Below are 16,085 nucleotides of genomic sequence, written 5' to 3'. Positions count from 1 at the left end.
ACAGTTTTAACATGTTAAAAACACACTGGCATTATTGCTGCTTTATCTTTTATTATTACAAAAATGATTAACATTATATTACTTGAAAATAAAATGCAATTAATTAAAATTTTATAGCATAACATTTAATTTGAACATTTTTATACTTCCTCTTATATCCTCTTTCCTTAAGGAGAAATTCGGTGTCCTTTTTATTCTCACAAACAAAGGTACAGTAACTAGGAGCACACTGAATCTCTACCTCTTTCTTAAATAATGTTATGTGTGGAACTGCAGAGTTGCACAGCTTCTTCTGTGGTCATTGGCAGGAAGCGTGGTGGAAGGATGGTGGAAGGATGATGCTAGAATGGAAAATTACTCTGTGCTCTTTAAACCACTGCATGTGTGCAATGATCTAAACCAAATGTACTGTTGTCATTCTAATTCAATAATGAACATTTGTTGCCTTATGGTCCGAATTAAAGTACAATCAGCTATGTTGGTAAATCAATTACATATTAATAATTAATGTTAATATACAGGTGCATCTAAAAAAAAAAACTGACTATCGTGGAAAAGTTCATTTTTTCCCCTGTAATTTAATTCTGTAATTTTCATAAACTAGATTCATTACACATAGAGAAATATTTCAAGCCTTTTTTTTTTGTTTTGTTTTAATCTTGATTACGACTTACAGCTCATGAAAATAAAAAATCCAGTATCTCAAAATATTAGAATAAAGAATTTATAATATAGAAATGCTAATATAACTGCTAGAATATCTGTTTCACTGGTAGTTGTGAAATAACAGTTGTCACTACTAGGACAAGCAGATTTAGCCAAGGTCTCTAGATTCTGTAAAAGAAACATTTCATATTTCATGTAACTCGTTTTTAAGTAATAACCACCTTGTAGACTACTCGGCTACTTTAGATATTCTTTTTTTTTTTCCAGAGTAAAAAAAAAACAAGCAGTATAATTTATTTTTAATGAACATGGTCTTCCTTTGTCCTGTCAGCTTCATATCTGACCACTTGCTTACACACGTATGAAATTAAAAACCTCCTGCTCACATGACTTCTTTTCTTGCATCCTCTAGATTCAATCAGATGCCCTATATGAACCTTTCATTCAAACCATCTTATTTAAAAAAGTGTACCTATTCATATCTGTATTTGGATCTATTCTTATGCATTTTTCTTTCTTGTTCAAAAAAGTTTGGTAAGCGCATCTGATGTTAGGTGAGGAGGTCTGGGGTGTAGTCGGCGTTCCTGTTCATTCCAAAGGTGTTCAGAGTGGGGTTGAGGTCGGGGCTTTGTGCAGGACACTTGAGTTCTTCCACTAAAACCTTGGCAAACCATGTCTTCATGGAGATCGCTTTGTGCACAGGGGCATCGTCATGCTGGAACAGGTTTGGGGCCTCTTAGTTCTATTGAAGGGAAAGTGTAATGCTACAGCATATAAAGACAGTGTGGTGCTCTTAACATTGTGGAAACAGTGGAGAAGAAACACACTGGTCAGGTGTCCACATAATTTTGCCAATATACTGTGGGTAGCATTTACAAAGTAAAACTAGTATTGAAAAATAATCCAAATACTCAACACCTGCAATAACCATTGTTTTATTTCATTAATTCACATGTTCAGTTATCAACATTTAGAGTTCACTATTTAGGAATATGCTGTAATTTAATTTTGGTCATTTGTGTCTTCTTATTTTGACTCATAGATTGAATAAACATCAGTCAATGCAGCTGTATTTCATTAATATTTAAATAAACACCAGTTAACTTACTTTGTTAACATTATTTTTGATTTCATAATGTTTGTAAATGTTAACTAATGCAGTACATAATGTTAGCTACAGGAATGTGAAGTGTTAGAGTATTATTCATCTTTTACTTGTTGTGGAGTACAGTTATCAAGTTATTAAGTTATTAAGAATGTTGTTATTTGAAGAGACCAAGTTCAGCTCCAGTTGGAGGCCGACTGCATGGCCTCCCACGTTCTGCTACAGAAGTTGACTGCATGGCCCCTCAAGTTCTGCTCCTGCCTGAGGCCGATGAGACAGCCTCCCATGACATGCTCAAGCCAGAGGTCACCAAGATGAGACAAGCTCTACTCTCAATTAAGTTTATGGTGTTTGTGGTTACAGATTCATTCGCTGATCCTTCATGTCAGATACAACTGATCAATATTGAGTAGCCTACATCTTGGACAAGTTTCCTACATTAAAGTTTTGCACCTACAGCACACGTAACAGACATTGATACACAAATGCGAATATGTCCCACATGTCTAAAGTATGTAGAAAGAATGAACTAAAAAAAAAAAAACTGGGCTTGATTTGGCTGTTCTGAAGGTGTGTACAAAAAAAAGTCACACTCATGGTGTTGAAAATGAAAATGTGAAATGTGATAAAATTCGAGAGGGGCTTTTTTTGTTCATTTGTCAAATAAAATGAAATAAAATTTCCACACAAAAAAGAAAGGCCTGGTACTAGAGCACAAATACAATGTAGAACAAGCATGCTCTCGCACACACACACACACACACACACACACACACACACACACACACACACACACACACACACACAGAGATAAGTGTGACTACCACAGAGAGCATTTGTATTGAATTTGGGAATTAAAATCAGTCACAAATGCAGAAGACAGATATGAAGTGGTGAGACCTAATTCACGCGTACACAGTGTTCACGCTTCACTCCTGTTCATTTCTCCATACTGCTGTTGGTTCTATTTACATATTATTTAATTAATTCCTTCTAAATTCTAAAGTTATTTATTTATTTATTTTACATTTGGTTCATTAAAATAAATAATATGCAACTACAATCTGACTACAACAAGACTCAAGTCTTGTCTTTTAGGTGTCTCTCATTTTTCTGTCAAATATCTGTGGCATTTTGTGAAAACTGACACTTCAAAACATCAAAAACTACAACCAAAACATTTGAAGGAATATTTATTTTTAATGTATTTTATAATATATATATATATATATATATATATATATATATATATATATATATATATATATATATATATATATATATATAAATTCACAAAATGTATCACAAAAGTTGGTCACATCGAGAAAAATTAATGTAACTCTATGGCCCTCTGCTGGATATATTTGGTAAAAACACTTTCTTTCTGAAACTGTAATTCCTGTAGGTTTTTCTCTAACCTGCAGATGGCAGAATTCTGCTCCTAACACCTAGATCAACATCCAGAATCAATTTATATTTAATTTAGATCATCATTAAAGTGATTTTTAGCAAAAAAAAAAAAAAATATATATATATATATATATATATATATATATATATATATATATATATATATATATATATATATATATATATATCATATGCAAACTAATGGTGTAGTTGAGGAATTTTGTGGTAAATAGGTTAAAAAAAAGTACTACAAATTTACAAAGTACTACAAATTGTGTATTTTATTACACAAAATACATTGTGTAATAGCACAAGACAGAAAGAAACAGAAGACATGAAACGTCTGGTTTACACATGTAACCCTGTTCCCTGAGAAGGGAACGAGACATTGCGTGAGCTCCACTCTGTGGGAAATGCCCTCGTGCATGAACAGCATCTGTGAACCATGCAGTCACCCTTTATTATCTGAAGCACAGATGCAATTCACAGGCATGCCCCAGTATGAAAAAGCTACACAACGTCTCGTTCCCTTCTCAGGGAACAGGGTAATCCAGACGTTCCCTTTCAAAGGAACTCCACGTTGCATGAGCTCCACACTGTGGGAACGACAATACCCTCTCCATCATACTCAGGGTATGGCCTGTACAAAACGATCTGAGCCTGAATGTCACTGCAAGACACTCGAACCCGGGGTGGAATGTATATTTAGGCTGTAATATTGAATGAATGTGTGTGGTATAGACCACCCCACTGCAGCACACACATCCTGTAAGGGTACCCCTTTGGACAAAGCCTTTGAGGAGGATAAACCCATAGTGGAATGAGCCCTTATACCCAGAGGCGTAGTGAGACAGCGTGCCTCATAAGTGATAGAGATTGCTTCCACTATCCAATTAGAGATGCACTACTTCAAAACAGCATCATCTCTACTGTTTCCTCCAAAGCAGACCAGCAGCTGCTCCAATTTATGCCACTGGCCGGAGTGGTGGACGTAAGTACAGAGAGCCCTTACTGGACACAGTAGGTGCAATTTCTCTTGTTCCACTGTGAGGAACAGAGGAGGGCAGAAAGCCTAAAACACTATTGGTTGGGCAGCACATGTAGGCACTTTAGGAATATAATCCAGCCTAGGATAAGGAAGACCTTGCCTAATCCATGGGAAAAGTCAAGGCAGGGAGGGGCAACATAGAGCTTGTAGATCTCCTACTCGCTTGAGAGATGCCAGGGCCAGCAGAAGAGCTACCTTTAGAGTCAGAAGCTTCTCTGAGGCTGACTCTAAGGGCTCAAATGGGGCACCTGACAGACCTTCCAGGACCACAGAAAGGTCTCAGGAAGGTATGCATGATCTGCAGATGACCTCAGCCACCTGACATCACGCATAAACCTCAAAGTTAGAGGATGTTGCCCCACAGAAGCCTCATCAACAGGAATGTGGCCGGTTGACATGGCGGCCACGTAGACCCTGATTGTAGAAGGAGCCAACCCTGCTGAGAAACGTCCTCATAGAACTACAGGACTGTAGCTATTGCTCAGTTCACTGGGTCTAGCTGACCTTCCTCACACCAGGAGGCAAAAAGTTGCCACTTGAGCACAGACAATTTCCTCATGGATGGTGCTCTAGCAATCAACATGGTCTCTACAACCTCAGTTGTGAGACCAGAATCTATGAGCTGGTGCCCCTCAGGGGCCAGACCCACAGTTTCCATAGTTCCAGCCAAGGGTGATAAATCAGCCCTCTGGCTTGATACAGTCGATCCCTGTGGATGGGAATCTCGGATGGGATGGGAACCATATTCGTGCTGGCCAATAAGGTGCTACTAGCAGCAGATGTAGACAGTCTTGGTGAACTCTCGCTAAAACTTGTGGGAGCAGAGCGATCACGGGAAAAACGTACAGATGTGACCTCAGCCATGTGTGCACCATGGCGTCCATCCCCAATGGTGTAGGAGGAGTGAGGGGGAACCACAGCGGCAGTCTGTTGTCTCCTCAGAGGTGAACACATCCACTTCCGCTTGGCCGAACCTCAGCCATATGGACATCACCACTTGTGGATAAAGACTCCAATTCCTGGGCCTCAGCCCCTGCCTCAACAGGATGTCTGCCCCTACATTCCAGTTGCCTAGAATGTACATTGTACTCACTGACAAAAACTTTCCCTCTGCTCAGAGAAGAATTAGTTGCACCTGCCAGAACAGGGGGCATGAACATAATCCTCCCTGGTGGTTGATATATGAGACCACTGCTGTGTTGTCTGTCACAACTAACACATGATGACCTTTCAATTGAGGAAGAAAGAATTTCAGTGCAAGAAACAAGGCCTGCATTTCTAGGCGATTTATATGCCCTTCCAGATGAGGTCAGCTCCAGAGACCGTGAGCTGGACAGCTGTCTAAGACCATTCCTCAGCCCATGAGGGAGGTGTCTGTTATTACCGTCTTGCAATAAGGAGATGCCCTGGAGTGTACTAGAGTGATAATGAGTCTTTATTAGTCACATATACATTATAGCACAGTGAAATTCTTATTTTTTGCATATTCCAGCATGTTAGAAAGCTGGGGTCAGAGCACAGAGTCAGCCATGATACAACAGCCCTGGAGCAGAGCTTGTTAAGGGCACAAGGGACCAACAGTGGCAGCTTGGCAGTGCAATAGACCCAATGGTATGACATTGGCTGCTGCTGCCGTAAGCCCCAACCGTCTCTCATAGAGATCCCAGATCCAGCTTTAGCTTGCTCAATGTTGATAGGATTGACCCTATGCATGTTGGGGATAGGAACACCCTCATCATAGTAGAATCCTTATAACCTCTAGAGAAGTTGTCCTCTGCATACTTTTCTTGAGGTTCAACCTGAGCCCCAAGCTCCTCATGTGGGCGAAAACAACATCTCGATGTTGATGCGCCAGTTCCCTGGATTGTGCTAGAATTAACCATTCATCCAAGTAGTTTAGTACACTGATGCCCTGGAGTCATATTGGAGCCAGAACGGCATCCATGCACTTTGTAAATGTTCGAGGGGATAAAACTAGCCCAAAGAGAAGAACCTGATATTGGGATGCATTGCCTCCAAACGTAAACCTCAGGAACTTCCTGTGACTGCACAATATTTCTATGTGGAAATATGCGTCTTTTAGATGTATCGTCACAAACCAGTCCTCAAACGGAATATGTTGACCGATACGTTTGAGCGTCAGCATCTTGAACCTGTATGTCCGAAGAGCATGGTTCAGATGACGCAGATCTATAATTGGTTGCATACTCCCATCTTTTTTGCAGACCAGGAAATAATGGCTGCTGAGGTCTGAACTGGACATGGTAACCCTTTTCTACAGTAGACAGAACCCATGGAGACATATTTGGCAGTAGTTTCCACGCTGCCAGATGGTCTTTTAGTGACATTAACTTTTCCACATTCTATTGGAGGGAAAGCATCAGATTTTTGCTGCCCTGTGACAGCTCACTGTAAACTTGGGATAGCCTTGTAAGCCCTACTGTAGCACTGGGGGCTAACTGCCCTAACAACCTCATCACTGAAAGAGCCATATGTTCCCAAGCCCTGCATTAGAATGAAGAAAGTCTGATAGTGATTTTAACCATGGCATGGAAGTTGGTGCCAGCTGGGCTGGTTTGAATATTTCAGAAACTGCTGATCTTCTGGAAATGTCCGTCACACACACACACAGGAAATGTCTCTAGAGTTTACACAGAATGGTGTAAAGAACAAAAGACATCCAGTGAACCGAGGGTCTGCCGGCTGAAACCTTGTAATGAGAGAGATCAGAGGAGAATGACCAGACTGGTCTGAGCTGACAAATCTATAGAAGACCACATCAAGTTCCACTTCTGTCAGACAAGAACAGGAATCTGAGGTTCTCATGGGCACAGACTAACCCAAACCGGACAGATGAAGACTGGAAAAAGTTCAGGTGATTTTAAAATAAATAAATAAATAAATAAATAAACAAACACCTGATCTTTTTCCAGTCTTCATCTGTCCAGTTTGGGGGAGTCTGTTCCCATGAGAGCCTCATATTCCTGTTCTTGTCCCATCCACCACAAAGCTCAATGTTTTGTGCATTCTGAGATGCATTTCTTCTCACCATAGTTGTAAAGAATGATTGAGTTACTAGATCCTTCCTGGCAGCTCAAACCAGTCTAGCCATTTTCATTTGATCATACTTATCAACAAGAGCAAGTTGGTAGAAGAGTATAAACAGCAGGGTGAGAGAGGTAAAACACCACACCTAAGGATGATAGCAAGGGCATGGAATGTCAAAAAACACCCTACAGAGTTACATAAAAATATTTGTATATTCATGCACATTAAAATAGGTACATAAAATTCCAAGTAAAGGGTCTGAAGCAGCGATTCAAAGATGTCCCAATCTAACAGTGTTTGGCATTTATTTTTGCTTTTGAATAGAATAAGAGCGATTAAGATTATGAAACTGGCATGATGGCAAGAAGTAACGCCTATTTCTGTAAATCAGAAATATTACCATTCTCAAAAGATCTCCCTTTAGCACACTTTACCCTACGTAAAAAATGTACTTTTGAGACGGAAACACCTTGAATGAATTCCTACTCTAATATATTGTAATGGCAGTCTAACAGTAAGAGGCACAAAAAGCACCCAGTGTAAAAAGCACCCATGCCGATGAGAAAACTATCAGGTTTTCAGGATTGCAAATTGATCTGGACATCAAAATGAATGTTGCACCAATTTATAAAAGTGTTTATTAGTGTTCCTATCATTTCAGTATACCATTATATATTTAGAAAAACAATTTACCTTCTCTCAACACAATATAAAAATCAACAAATTAAAATCTACATAAAATGTCTAAACATTTCCATGAAAAAGGATAAAATAACTACACTTCAGACAATCTGACTGTGCTCAGTCTAGACCCAAAATACTGAGCAAAAATGTCAGGATGGCCTTTGTAGAACTGTGCCAGCAGTCTCTTCTTCTCCTTCATGGAGTACTTTGTATTTTCATCGATATTCCTGAGCAGTATGAACAACTCTGTGTTTGTCAGACTTTTTACAGTATCATGGTACACATCACTTGAAATTTGCTGACAGAATGCAGGGCCTAGGAAACAAGAGATAGAAAAATATGAATTTCAGTAAAACAGTCACCAGCCAGTTTTAAAAACAAGAAAAAACACTAGTTCTAACACAGATAATACAATACAGACAGATGACATACCCTGTGTGTTGGGGTCCTTCTTTTTCGCAATGTCGTCCAGCTTGTCACTGACCAGCTTGTGCAGAGAACCTGGGATCTAATGAGATTCAATTGATCATGTTGGATATGTTAGTCAGAAATAATCTTTGCTGTCGAAGACAGAAAAATCAATCCATAAGATTAAGAATGGATATAGATAAAGGATGGATTTGTAAAATAAAAAAATAAAGTCAAGTTGTCATTAAAACCAAGTCTATAATACCTTCAAGATGTCCTCATGGTTATCTAGCATGAAGAGCAAAAGCAGGTCCACTTTGCCTTTTGAGAGGCTCTTGCTTTGTATTATGGATCTACCAAATGTTTTCTTCACAAAAATTCGATTCTCGATCTGAAAGACAATTTGTAATGAATATGCTTTAAACTTAAAGAAAAATGAACACACCTTTTAAAAAACAAACAAACAAAAAAAACTCAATCTCAGAAAGCTTGTATAACTAACAGCAGGTAGTTGCACAGCTTTGTTGGTAATGTAGAAAACTGTTAACCAACTGAAGAGTAAATACTGATTTTATATATTGATATGGAAGTCATTCAGGCTGGATTTTTCCTTAATCAATGTACACAACCAGTCAAACATTTGCACAGACTAGCTCCTTGAAGGGACTTCATTTTTACTTCTGCTAGTTCAGAATAATAATGAAAACATTGACACTATGAAAAATTATTCAGTGAGCAAAATGATCAAATACATTTCATGTTTGCCATTTCTTAACCCACTCTTCTCAACCAGCTTCATGTGGGAACTTCACCAAGAAAGCATTTCTTAACAGCACATTTGGGCTGCTTCACCTAAGTTTTAAATAAAAAACACCACTTGTTCAGAGAACTTCAGTCCAAGTAAAAACGTCCAATCAAAATAACATTTCAATTCAGATAATAAATGTACTGTATATACGGGCATTAAATTCACCAACAGTGAATTCGGAGCATTGGTGGTTAAGGCTCTGGGTTACTGATCAGAAGGTCGGGGGTTCAAGCCCCAGCATTGCCAAACTGCCACTGTTGGGCCCTTGAGCAAGGTCCTTAACCCTCTCTGCTCCGGGGATGCTGTATCCAACTTCCCAACATGCTGGGGTACGCGAAGAAAAAGAATTTCACTGTTCTGTAATGTACATGTGATCAATAAAGCTCCATTATCATTACATACATTTGTTGTAGAAAATAATTTCAACCAGACGAATGAATTAAAATGTCTGAGACAAGGACATATTTATTCACTCTAGAGAAGCCAAACATTTCACTGGTGGTGGAGTACATTTCTGAAAGAGACCTTTAGCATGAAACGTGCCATTTACTCAAACATGATCAGAATAACAAGCCAAACTGAACGAAGACTATGTCAACCGTTTGCATATTAATAACATTATTGAATTTGAAATGTTAATCACAGAGAACTTGAGTTGTGTGCAAATTTTAAAAAAAGGAAATAAAAAAATAAAAGATCAGAAATCAATATTAATCCCAGTGTGATGAAATGTGTTCCTTTTTCTAGTTATATACAGTACTGTACACACCCTACCTCCTTATGAAAGCGGAGGTGATGTGGGTCTGCAGCCAGCGACATGAAGCTCAGCAGCCTGTACAGCTCTTCTCTATTAGCCGCAGGAAGCAACTTCAGACACAGCTGTAACACCTCCAGAGCCACGTCAAATTTCCCATTCACTGCCGAAAAACCAGAGATTTAACATACAGTACACACAGGATAACGTTCACTAATACTTTGTTGAAGCACCTTTTGATTTTATTACGCCACTCAGTCTTTTTTGTGCAAGAGTCCATCAGCGTGGCACATCTCAACTTAACATTTCCCCAGTCTTTCTTGCAAAAAACATTCTAGAACAGTCAAACTGTAGGGGCATCTCCTGTACACAGTCTGCTTCAGGTCACTCCACAGATTTTTAGTGGGATTCAGGTCTGCATTCTGGCTAGGCCATTCAAAAACATTTGTCTTTTGGATAAGCTGTTCCTTTATTGATTTGCTGGATGTATGCCTCGAATCTTACTTGCTTACTTACTTAGTCTTACTTGCTTACAAGCAAGACACCTGAAGGTTTTGCACTAAAATCGGCTGGTATTTGTAGCCATTCATGATCCCCTCCACTTTGATAAAAGTCCCAGTTTTGGCTGAAAAGAAGATAAGCCCTAAAGCCCATCTAGCCACCCTACCCCATATCCCACACGAAGAATGCGAGCGATTGTCGTCACATGCAGAGAGTAATCAGTACTTGTCAGATTTTCCTGCAGCTCCTTTAATGTTGCTGTAGGTCTCTTGGCAGCCTCCCAGGCAAGTTTTTGTCTCGTCCTTTTGTAAATTTTGGACGGACATCCCGTTCTTAGTGATGTCACTGTGCTGTGCAATTTTTTTCACATGCTGACGACCGCCTTCACGGTCTTCCCTGGTACATCTAACATTTTGGAAATGCTTTTATACCCCTCTCCCGATCGATATCTTTAAATAAGCAAGATAATGTACATGCTTTGTAAGCTTTTTTGTAGATCATGGCTTCAGCAGTTGGATAAAACCAAGATTTTGTCAAAAAAAAAAATCTTCTTATAGAAACAGCTGATCTTAATTTGGGATTAATCAGAATCATTTCTTTGATGACAGCTATATGATAATTACTTTTCAACATGAGATTGAATATGATTGGTTCATTCTGAACACAGCCACATCCGCAGTTATAAAAGGGTGTGCACACTTATGCAACCAGGTTGTTTTTCCACTTTGAGGGTGGAAAAAGTTCTGACATGATTTATCTTTGTTTCATCATTGCAGTCCTAACTTACCCAAAAGTTCAGTAATGTGTGTGTAGACATCATTCAGTCCACTAGGGAGGAGAGGCTGGAAACTGGCCTGTCCATAGTGTTTAGCCAGGATTTCAAACAGTAGAGCTTTGCATTGCTGTATGCCTGCGAGGCTCTGTTCACGTTCTTCATCACCCTCATCATCATCCAGTGAAAGGCTGGGGAGCTCTCTGCTCACCTCTACCACCTGTTGGTCTGGCAGAAAGTCCATCAGCTCTAATGCTGCCAAGAGCCACTCATCTTTTCTGCAGGAGAGCAAAACATTTTCTACTATAAACCATGAAGCAGACACAAAGGCAATCACAATTTACAACAAACTAAATTATTTCCATTTTATGTCGATTTCATTTTATTTAGCCAAAGCAATTTTAACTCACTGCGATTCCTTGAAAGCCTTTAGTATTTCTCTGTCGAGGTAGTTACTGGTGTAGAGAATGTCAGGCTCATTATTGTTGCCAGCTGAAAGGGGACACTCTCCACAGTCCAGAACACCGTCCAGCAGAGGGAGCTCGATCAGCTGCAGCAACCGCTGAACTGTCTGTTCCTGCCACACCTTACTGACCACTGAGAGACAGACACAGGCAGACACACTGAATGGATTTTTATAACTGAATTTATATTTTATAAGGTAGAGTAAAAATACACAGTGGGAGTATTTGCCAGTGCAGCACATCCCATGTCTCAGTCATGACTCCAAAGTTTTGCAAAGGCTACCTGATTGTGGTAAACCCTCAGCATGGAGAAAGCTAAGGCTAAGGTCAATCTCCTCCAGCAGGATGTTCATAATGTGGCCTGGCTTTACTGGAGTACTGTGAGAGAATAGTGGGTCATCATCCCTGCAAAGTCATCCACAGCAAAACAGTATTCATATTAGTTGCTCTGGACCTCATCCTCCAGTGAAAGTAAAATACATACAAGTAGAACATACTATATACACATCTCTAGGCTTGTATATGCAACCTAAATAGGACAAATCACCTGTGTAGTCGGCTGTCTGTGTTTCCCTCATTGCTGGGAGAAGCAAGCACATTCTCTGCACTGCTCAGCACAGGAGTCTGGGCATTCAGAAATCGGTACAGGCTGCTGACACTGTCCTGAAACTCAGACAGCTTGCTCTCCTTCCCAAATGGTTTACACGCTACTGCTTCAAACACCTTGCAGTCCAGTAGAGCCTGACACACACGCACGGCTTTGGCTCTGGGCACTTCAGTGTTCCCCAAGACCTTCCTCTGGTCAATGTAGGCTTGGATTACAGTAACTGCGTCAGACCCCACAAAGCAATTGTCATGAGATTTCAGGAAGTGACGTCGCCGCTTCACCTTCACCTCTGACTGGAGGTGAGAGATCAGTCTGCTCCAGATGAAGCTGGTCTGGCACGGAGCAACAAGCATGTGCTGATCTACAGAATATATTTATAAAGCTATTACAGAATACAAATCAAGGTTCTGACTTACTGTAATTTATACAATTTCTCAATTACATAAATTCAGCTTCCAAGTCACATGAGGATTAAAATAATCCAGTCAGCAGCTTCAGTTGATGTTCTCCCCTCAGAACGGAAAAGTGACATGAACTGTTGTGCCAAACAGGCTAGTCTGTGTTTCAGAAACTGCTGATCTCCTATGACTTTCAAGCACAACAGTCTGAGGAGCTTACATGGAAGGTTGCAAAAAAACAAAACATCCAGTGAGGTGCAGTTCTGTGAGCAGAAGCGCCTTGTCAACAAATGAAATCATAAGCAAATGGCCAGAATGATTTCAGCTGACCGGAAGGCTACAGTAACTCATAACTCTTTACAACCATGTTGAGCAGAAAAGTATCTCAGATTCCTCCAAGGAAGGAGGCCACACTTCCTAAATGCTAGGGCTGAGCCATATTGCATCATCCCTCCCCATGATAAGAATTTGTCGTCCTGTGATGCTGATGAAGTATAAGCCGCTTCCTAGTTGACGGCGCATGACGTCATACGCACACTAGCATTAGCAGACACCCGGCGTCACCGAAAATGAATTTCTTCAGTTTACTTTGTCAGCGTTACCTTTTTCTTCCCAACATGACCTCAGTCCTCATCAGACAGAGGCCAAATCACCACGTGACTCAGGAAGAAAGTCCTTTAAGGCAGCGAAGCATTTTATATTAAACACTGCGGAGAGCAAACAGTGCCGCACGAGCAAAGTTATGTTTATATCCAAAATGCTCCACTGTGTGTAAGGGTCAGGGGAAACTGGTACAAGCTGCTTAAAAGGTTTAGTTTAATTTAAGTTTATTGTCATTATATGCTGCATTTGCGCACTTGCAGTGTAAATTCTGTCGTTTATTATAATGGAAGTGATGTGTTAGGAACGAGGCCGCGTTGCTCCTCACGCGCGGTGTAGACGCTCTGATACGGCACGAGTAAGATCTGTAATGTCTAATTAAAACACTACAATCAAAAGTAAACAAATAAAAATATTCCTGAAGGCAGTGAGTAACAGAAGCCACAAGGTGCAGGGAAAGAGAGATTTTATTATTAATTTAATACTGTAGTTTAATTCTGTGCTTTTTGTGCATCCATAAAAAAATACTATAAAATAATGATTATATACAAGTTTTAGTTAATATTTAGTATACCATGTACAAGAAACTATGAGAAGAACAAACAACAAAATCTAGTTTTATCCAGCAAATCCTTTACAACCTTAAAATGAGAGGAAAACTTACTCTAAACAGCAAGTTAAATATGAGGAGCTGTAGCTGTGCTGAAAAGCAAAATAAATCATGATGCATCAAGATGTTTGAGGTTCTCAAGAACTTTAAGAACCTCCTAATGCAACATGATTTCTTCACAGCACTCATGTTTATACTTAAGTTGAAGAGTTACTACATGTTACTATAATTAAAAGAACAGTGGTCCTATAAGTAGTAGCTCATGCAGCTTAAAACATTCACAATAGTATTTTTTATTTATTTATTTTTTAATTCAGATGTAATAATTTGTCACGCCACTGCATTAATTCACAAACAATTAGAGGCGGTTCTTTAACCTGGAGATGACTTCACTCAATAAAATCAAAGTTCTTTACCAGCAGGACAGTGCATGGGGCTGTACAGTTTCCCCGCAAGGTTTAAAGCAGCAGCTCGCTCTTTCACAGTCGTCATATTTTCTCTTTCAGCCAACAAATCAAGCCGAGCTGTTTATCAAAACTTCAGGTTCGCGCGTTTCATGCGATCAATTAGCGAATCTGCTTCCTATTGGCTCACAGCTGTATGGCTCACCTCAGCCAATCAGCGTCAACCAGTAATTGGCACCTTAAAGTACATCCTATCCTATGCATCTTACATCCTAAACCTCCTTACCGTACCAATAGTAAACAATACGATGTTACTGATTATCTTGACACACTATGTAGTACGGAAGCCTAGTATACGCGGTTTGAGATGTAGCCAAAGAGCTATAACAGATTTTGTACGGAAGGTGGCAGCAAAGTACCAAAGGCTTTCCTTCAGCATCCTAAAACGCTCTTGGAATTGTTTCCTTTTTAGAAAAAGGTTCTGAAATTCAAAGAACGCTTGAGGAACCTTTTTAAAGAGCCTGTATGTGATGTGCAAAGTCACTGAAGCTTTGCTTCATTTTGGTACCTGGTTGTCCACGTTTGGCTTCAGGTTTTTTTTTGTTGTTGTTATTGTTGTTTTTAAAGTCAATTTTTAAGTGTCATCAGAGGTTGGCTAGCATGTTTTGGTTCTCCTCAAAACAGAAAATCAATAAACATAGGCATACCTTGCTTTGTGGTCAGATTTTACTCACTCACTCACTTTCACTACCCTGAATGGGGGTCATCAGTCCATCAGGGCACCTTGCACACACACACACACACACACACACACACACACACACACACACACACACACACACACACACACACAGTCCAGGAGGAAACCAGAGAAACCAAAAGAAACCCATGCGGACACAGAAACTTCACACAGACAGTAGCCCAGGCTAGGATCGGACCATGGACTCTGGAGGGACTCTGGAGGGACTCTGGGTCAGATTTATTTACTTCAAAATAGCCCATCTGCACTCTTCTTTAAGGCGTTTCAATAATTTTGTCAACGTCCAGTACGCGTATTAGACTCTACATAACTTATTGTTTGCTCTAACAAATGTATGTTTGCATACATCATTCCTAAATAACCCGTTATTTAATGGAAATAAAATTGAAATGATGAACAGTGTTGATATAAATACTACAAGTGGTTATCACTAGAATTTCAGTAAAATCACATCAATAGAATTTTCTATTAATACAAACTGCCTGTCTGTATGTCTGTTTATATCCTCTATTTCTCCACTCTGTCTATATTCTCTTGTGTTCAACCTTTCAGCCGCACTATTCTCATCTCTCTCGGCTGCTGGCAGCAGACTGGATTTTCCATCTCGGAAGCAGGTGGACCGCTCTCGTCCGCGTTCAAAATATAAGATGTGCCTGCAAACTCAGCGTCTGCAATGTTTCACGTCATGCACGTAAATAGAGTGCAAATGGAAAACATGGAGCTGTGTGTTACCCACATGGATGGTAAACCACAAGAACATTGACCTTGCATTTTACAGATCCTGTTGGGAATTTTTTTTTGAAGTCCACCCCCTCTCTGTCACTAAGCTTAACACTATGCACATGTATCAGGGTCAGTGGTCAGCTTGTGGTTCTGCGTAGTTGATACTTACGTTAATGATTATGTTAGGTTCTGAGCTAGTGCCAGGTTCAGAAAACATTTAGGATTATGGACTGCATGTATTTATTTACATTATTTCGTGTTCACTAATCTGAACATAAACAAATGCGAGTATGTGTCCGAAAGAACAGAGGGACA

General features: G+C 39.8%; 1 protein-coding gene across 2 annotated transcripts; it reads right to left on the bottom strand.

The window, feature by feature from the left end:
- Positions 1-7,886: 7,886 nt before the first annotated feature.
- Positions 7,887-14,769, bottom strand: depdc7b (DEP domain containing 7, paralog b). 2 transcript variants are annotated; one of them, XM_017484850.3, is made up of 9 exons: positions 14,300-14,769; positions 12,216-12,495; positions 11,952-12,073; positions 11,615-11,801; positions 11,220-11,482; positions 9,952-10,094; positions 8,635-8,760; positions 8,394-8,469; positions 7,887-8,276 (listed from the first exon to the last, which is right to left on the bottom strand). In XM_017484850.3, the coding sequence occupies exons 1-9, from the start codon at positions 14,373-14,375 to the stop codon at positions 8,053-8,055; spliced, it is 1,497 nt and encodes a 498-aa protein (XP_017340339.1). In that variant the 5' UTR covers positions 14,376-14,769; the 3' UTR covers positions 7,887-8,052. The 2 variants fall into 2 exon arrangements, with proteins under 2 accessions (XP_017340339.1, XP_017340338.1); XM_017484849.3 differs by having other exon boundaries at positions 12,216-12,636; positions 14,300-14,498.
- Positions 14,770-16,085: the final 1,316 nt, after the last annotated feature.

The sequence above is a fragment of the Ictalurus punctatus genome, chromosome 14 (genome assembly GCF_001660625.3).
Source record: "Ictalurus punctatus breed USDA103 chromosome 14, Coco_2.0, whole genome shotgun sequence".
NCBI classification, from domain to species: domain Eukaryota; kingdom Metazoa; phylum Chordata; class Actinopteri; order Siluriformes; family Ictaluridae; genus Ictalurus; species Ictalurus punctatus.
Note: the sequence above shows the minus strand (reverse complement) of the source record. Positions and strands in the feature narration are given on the sequence as shown.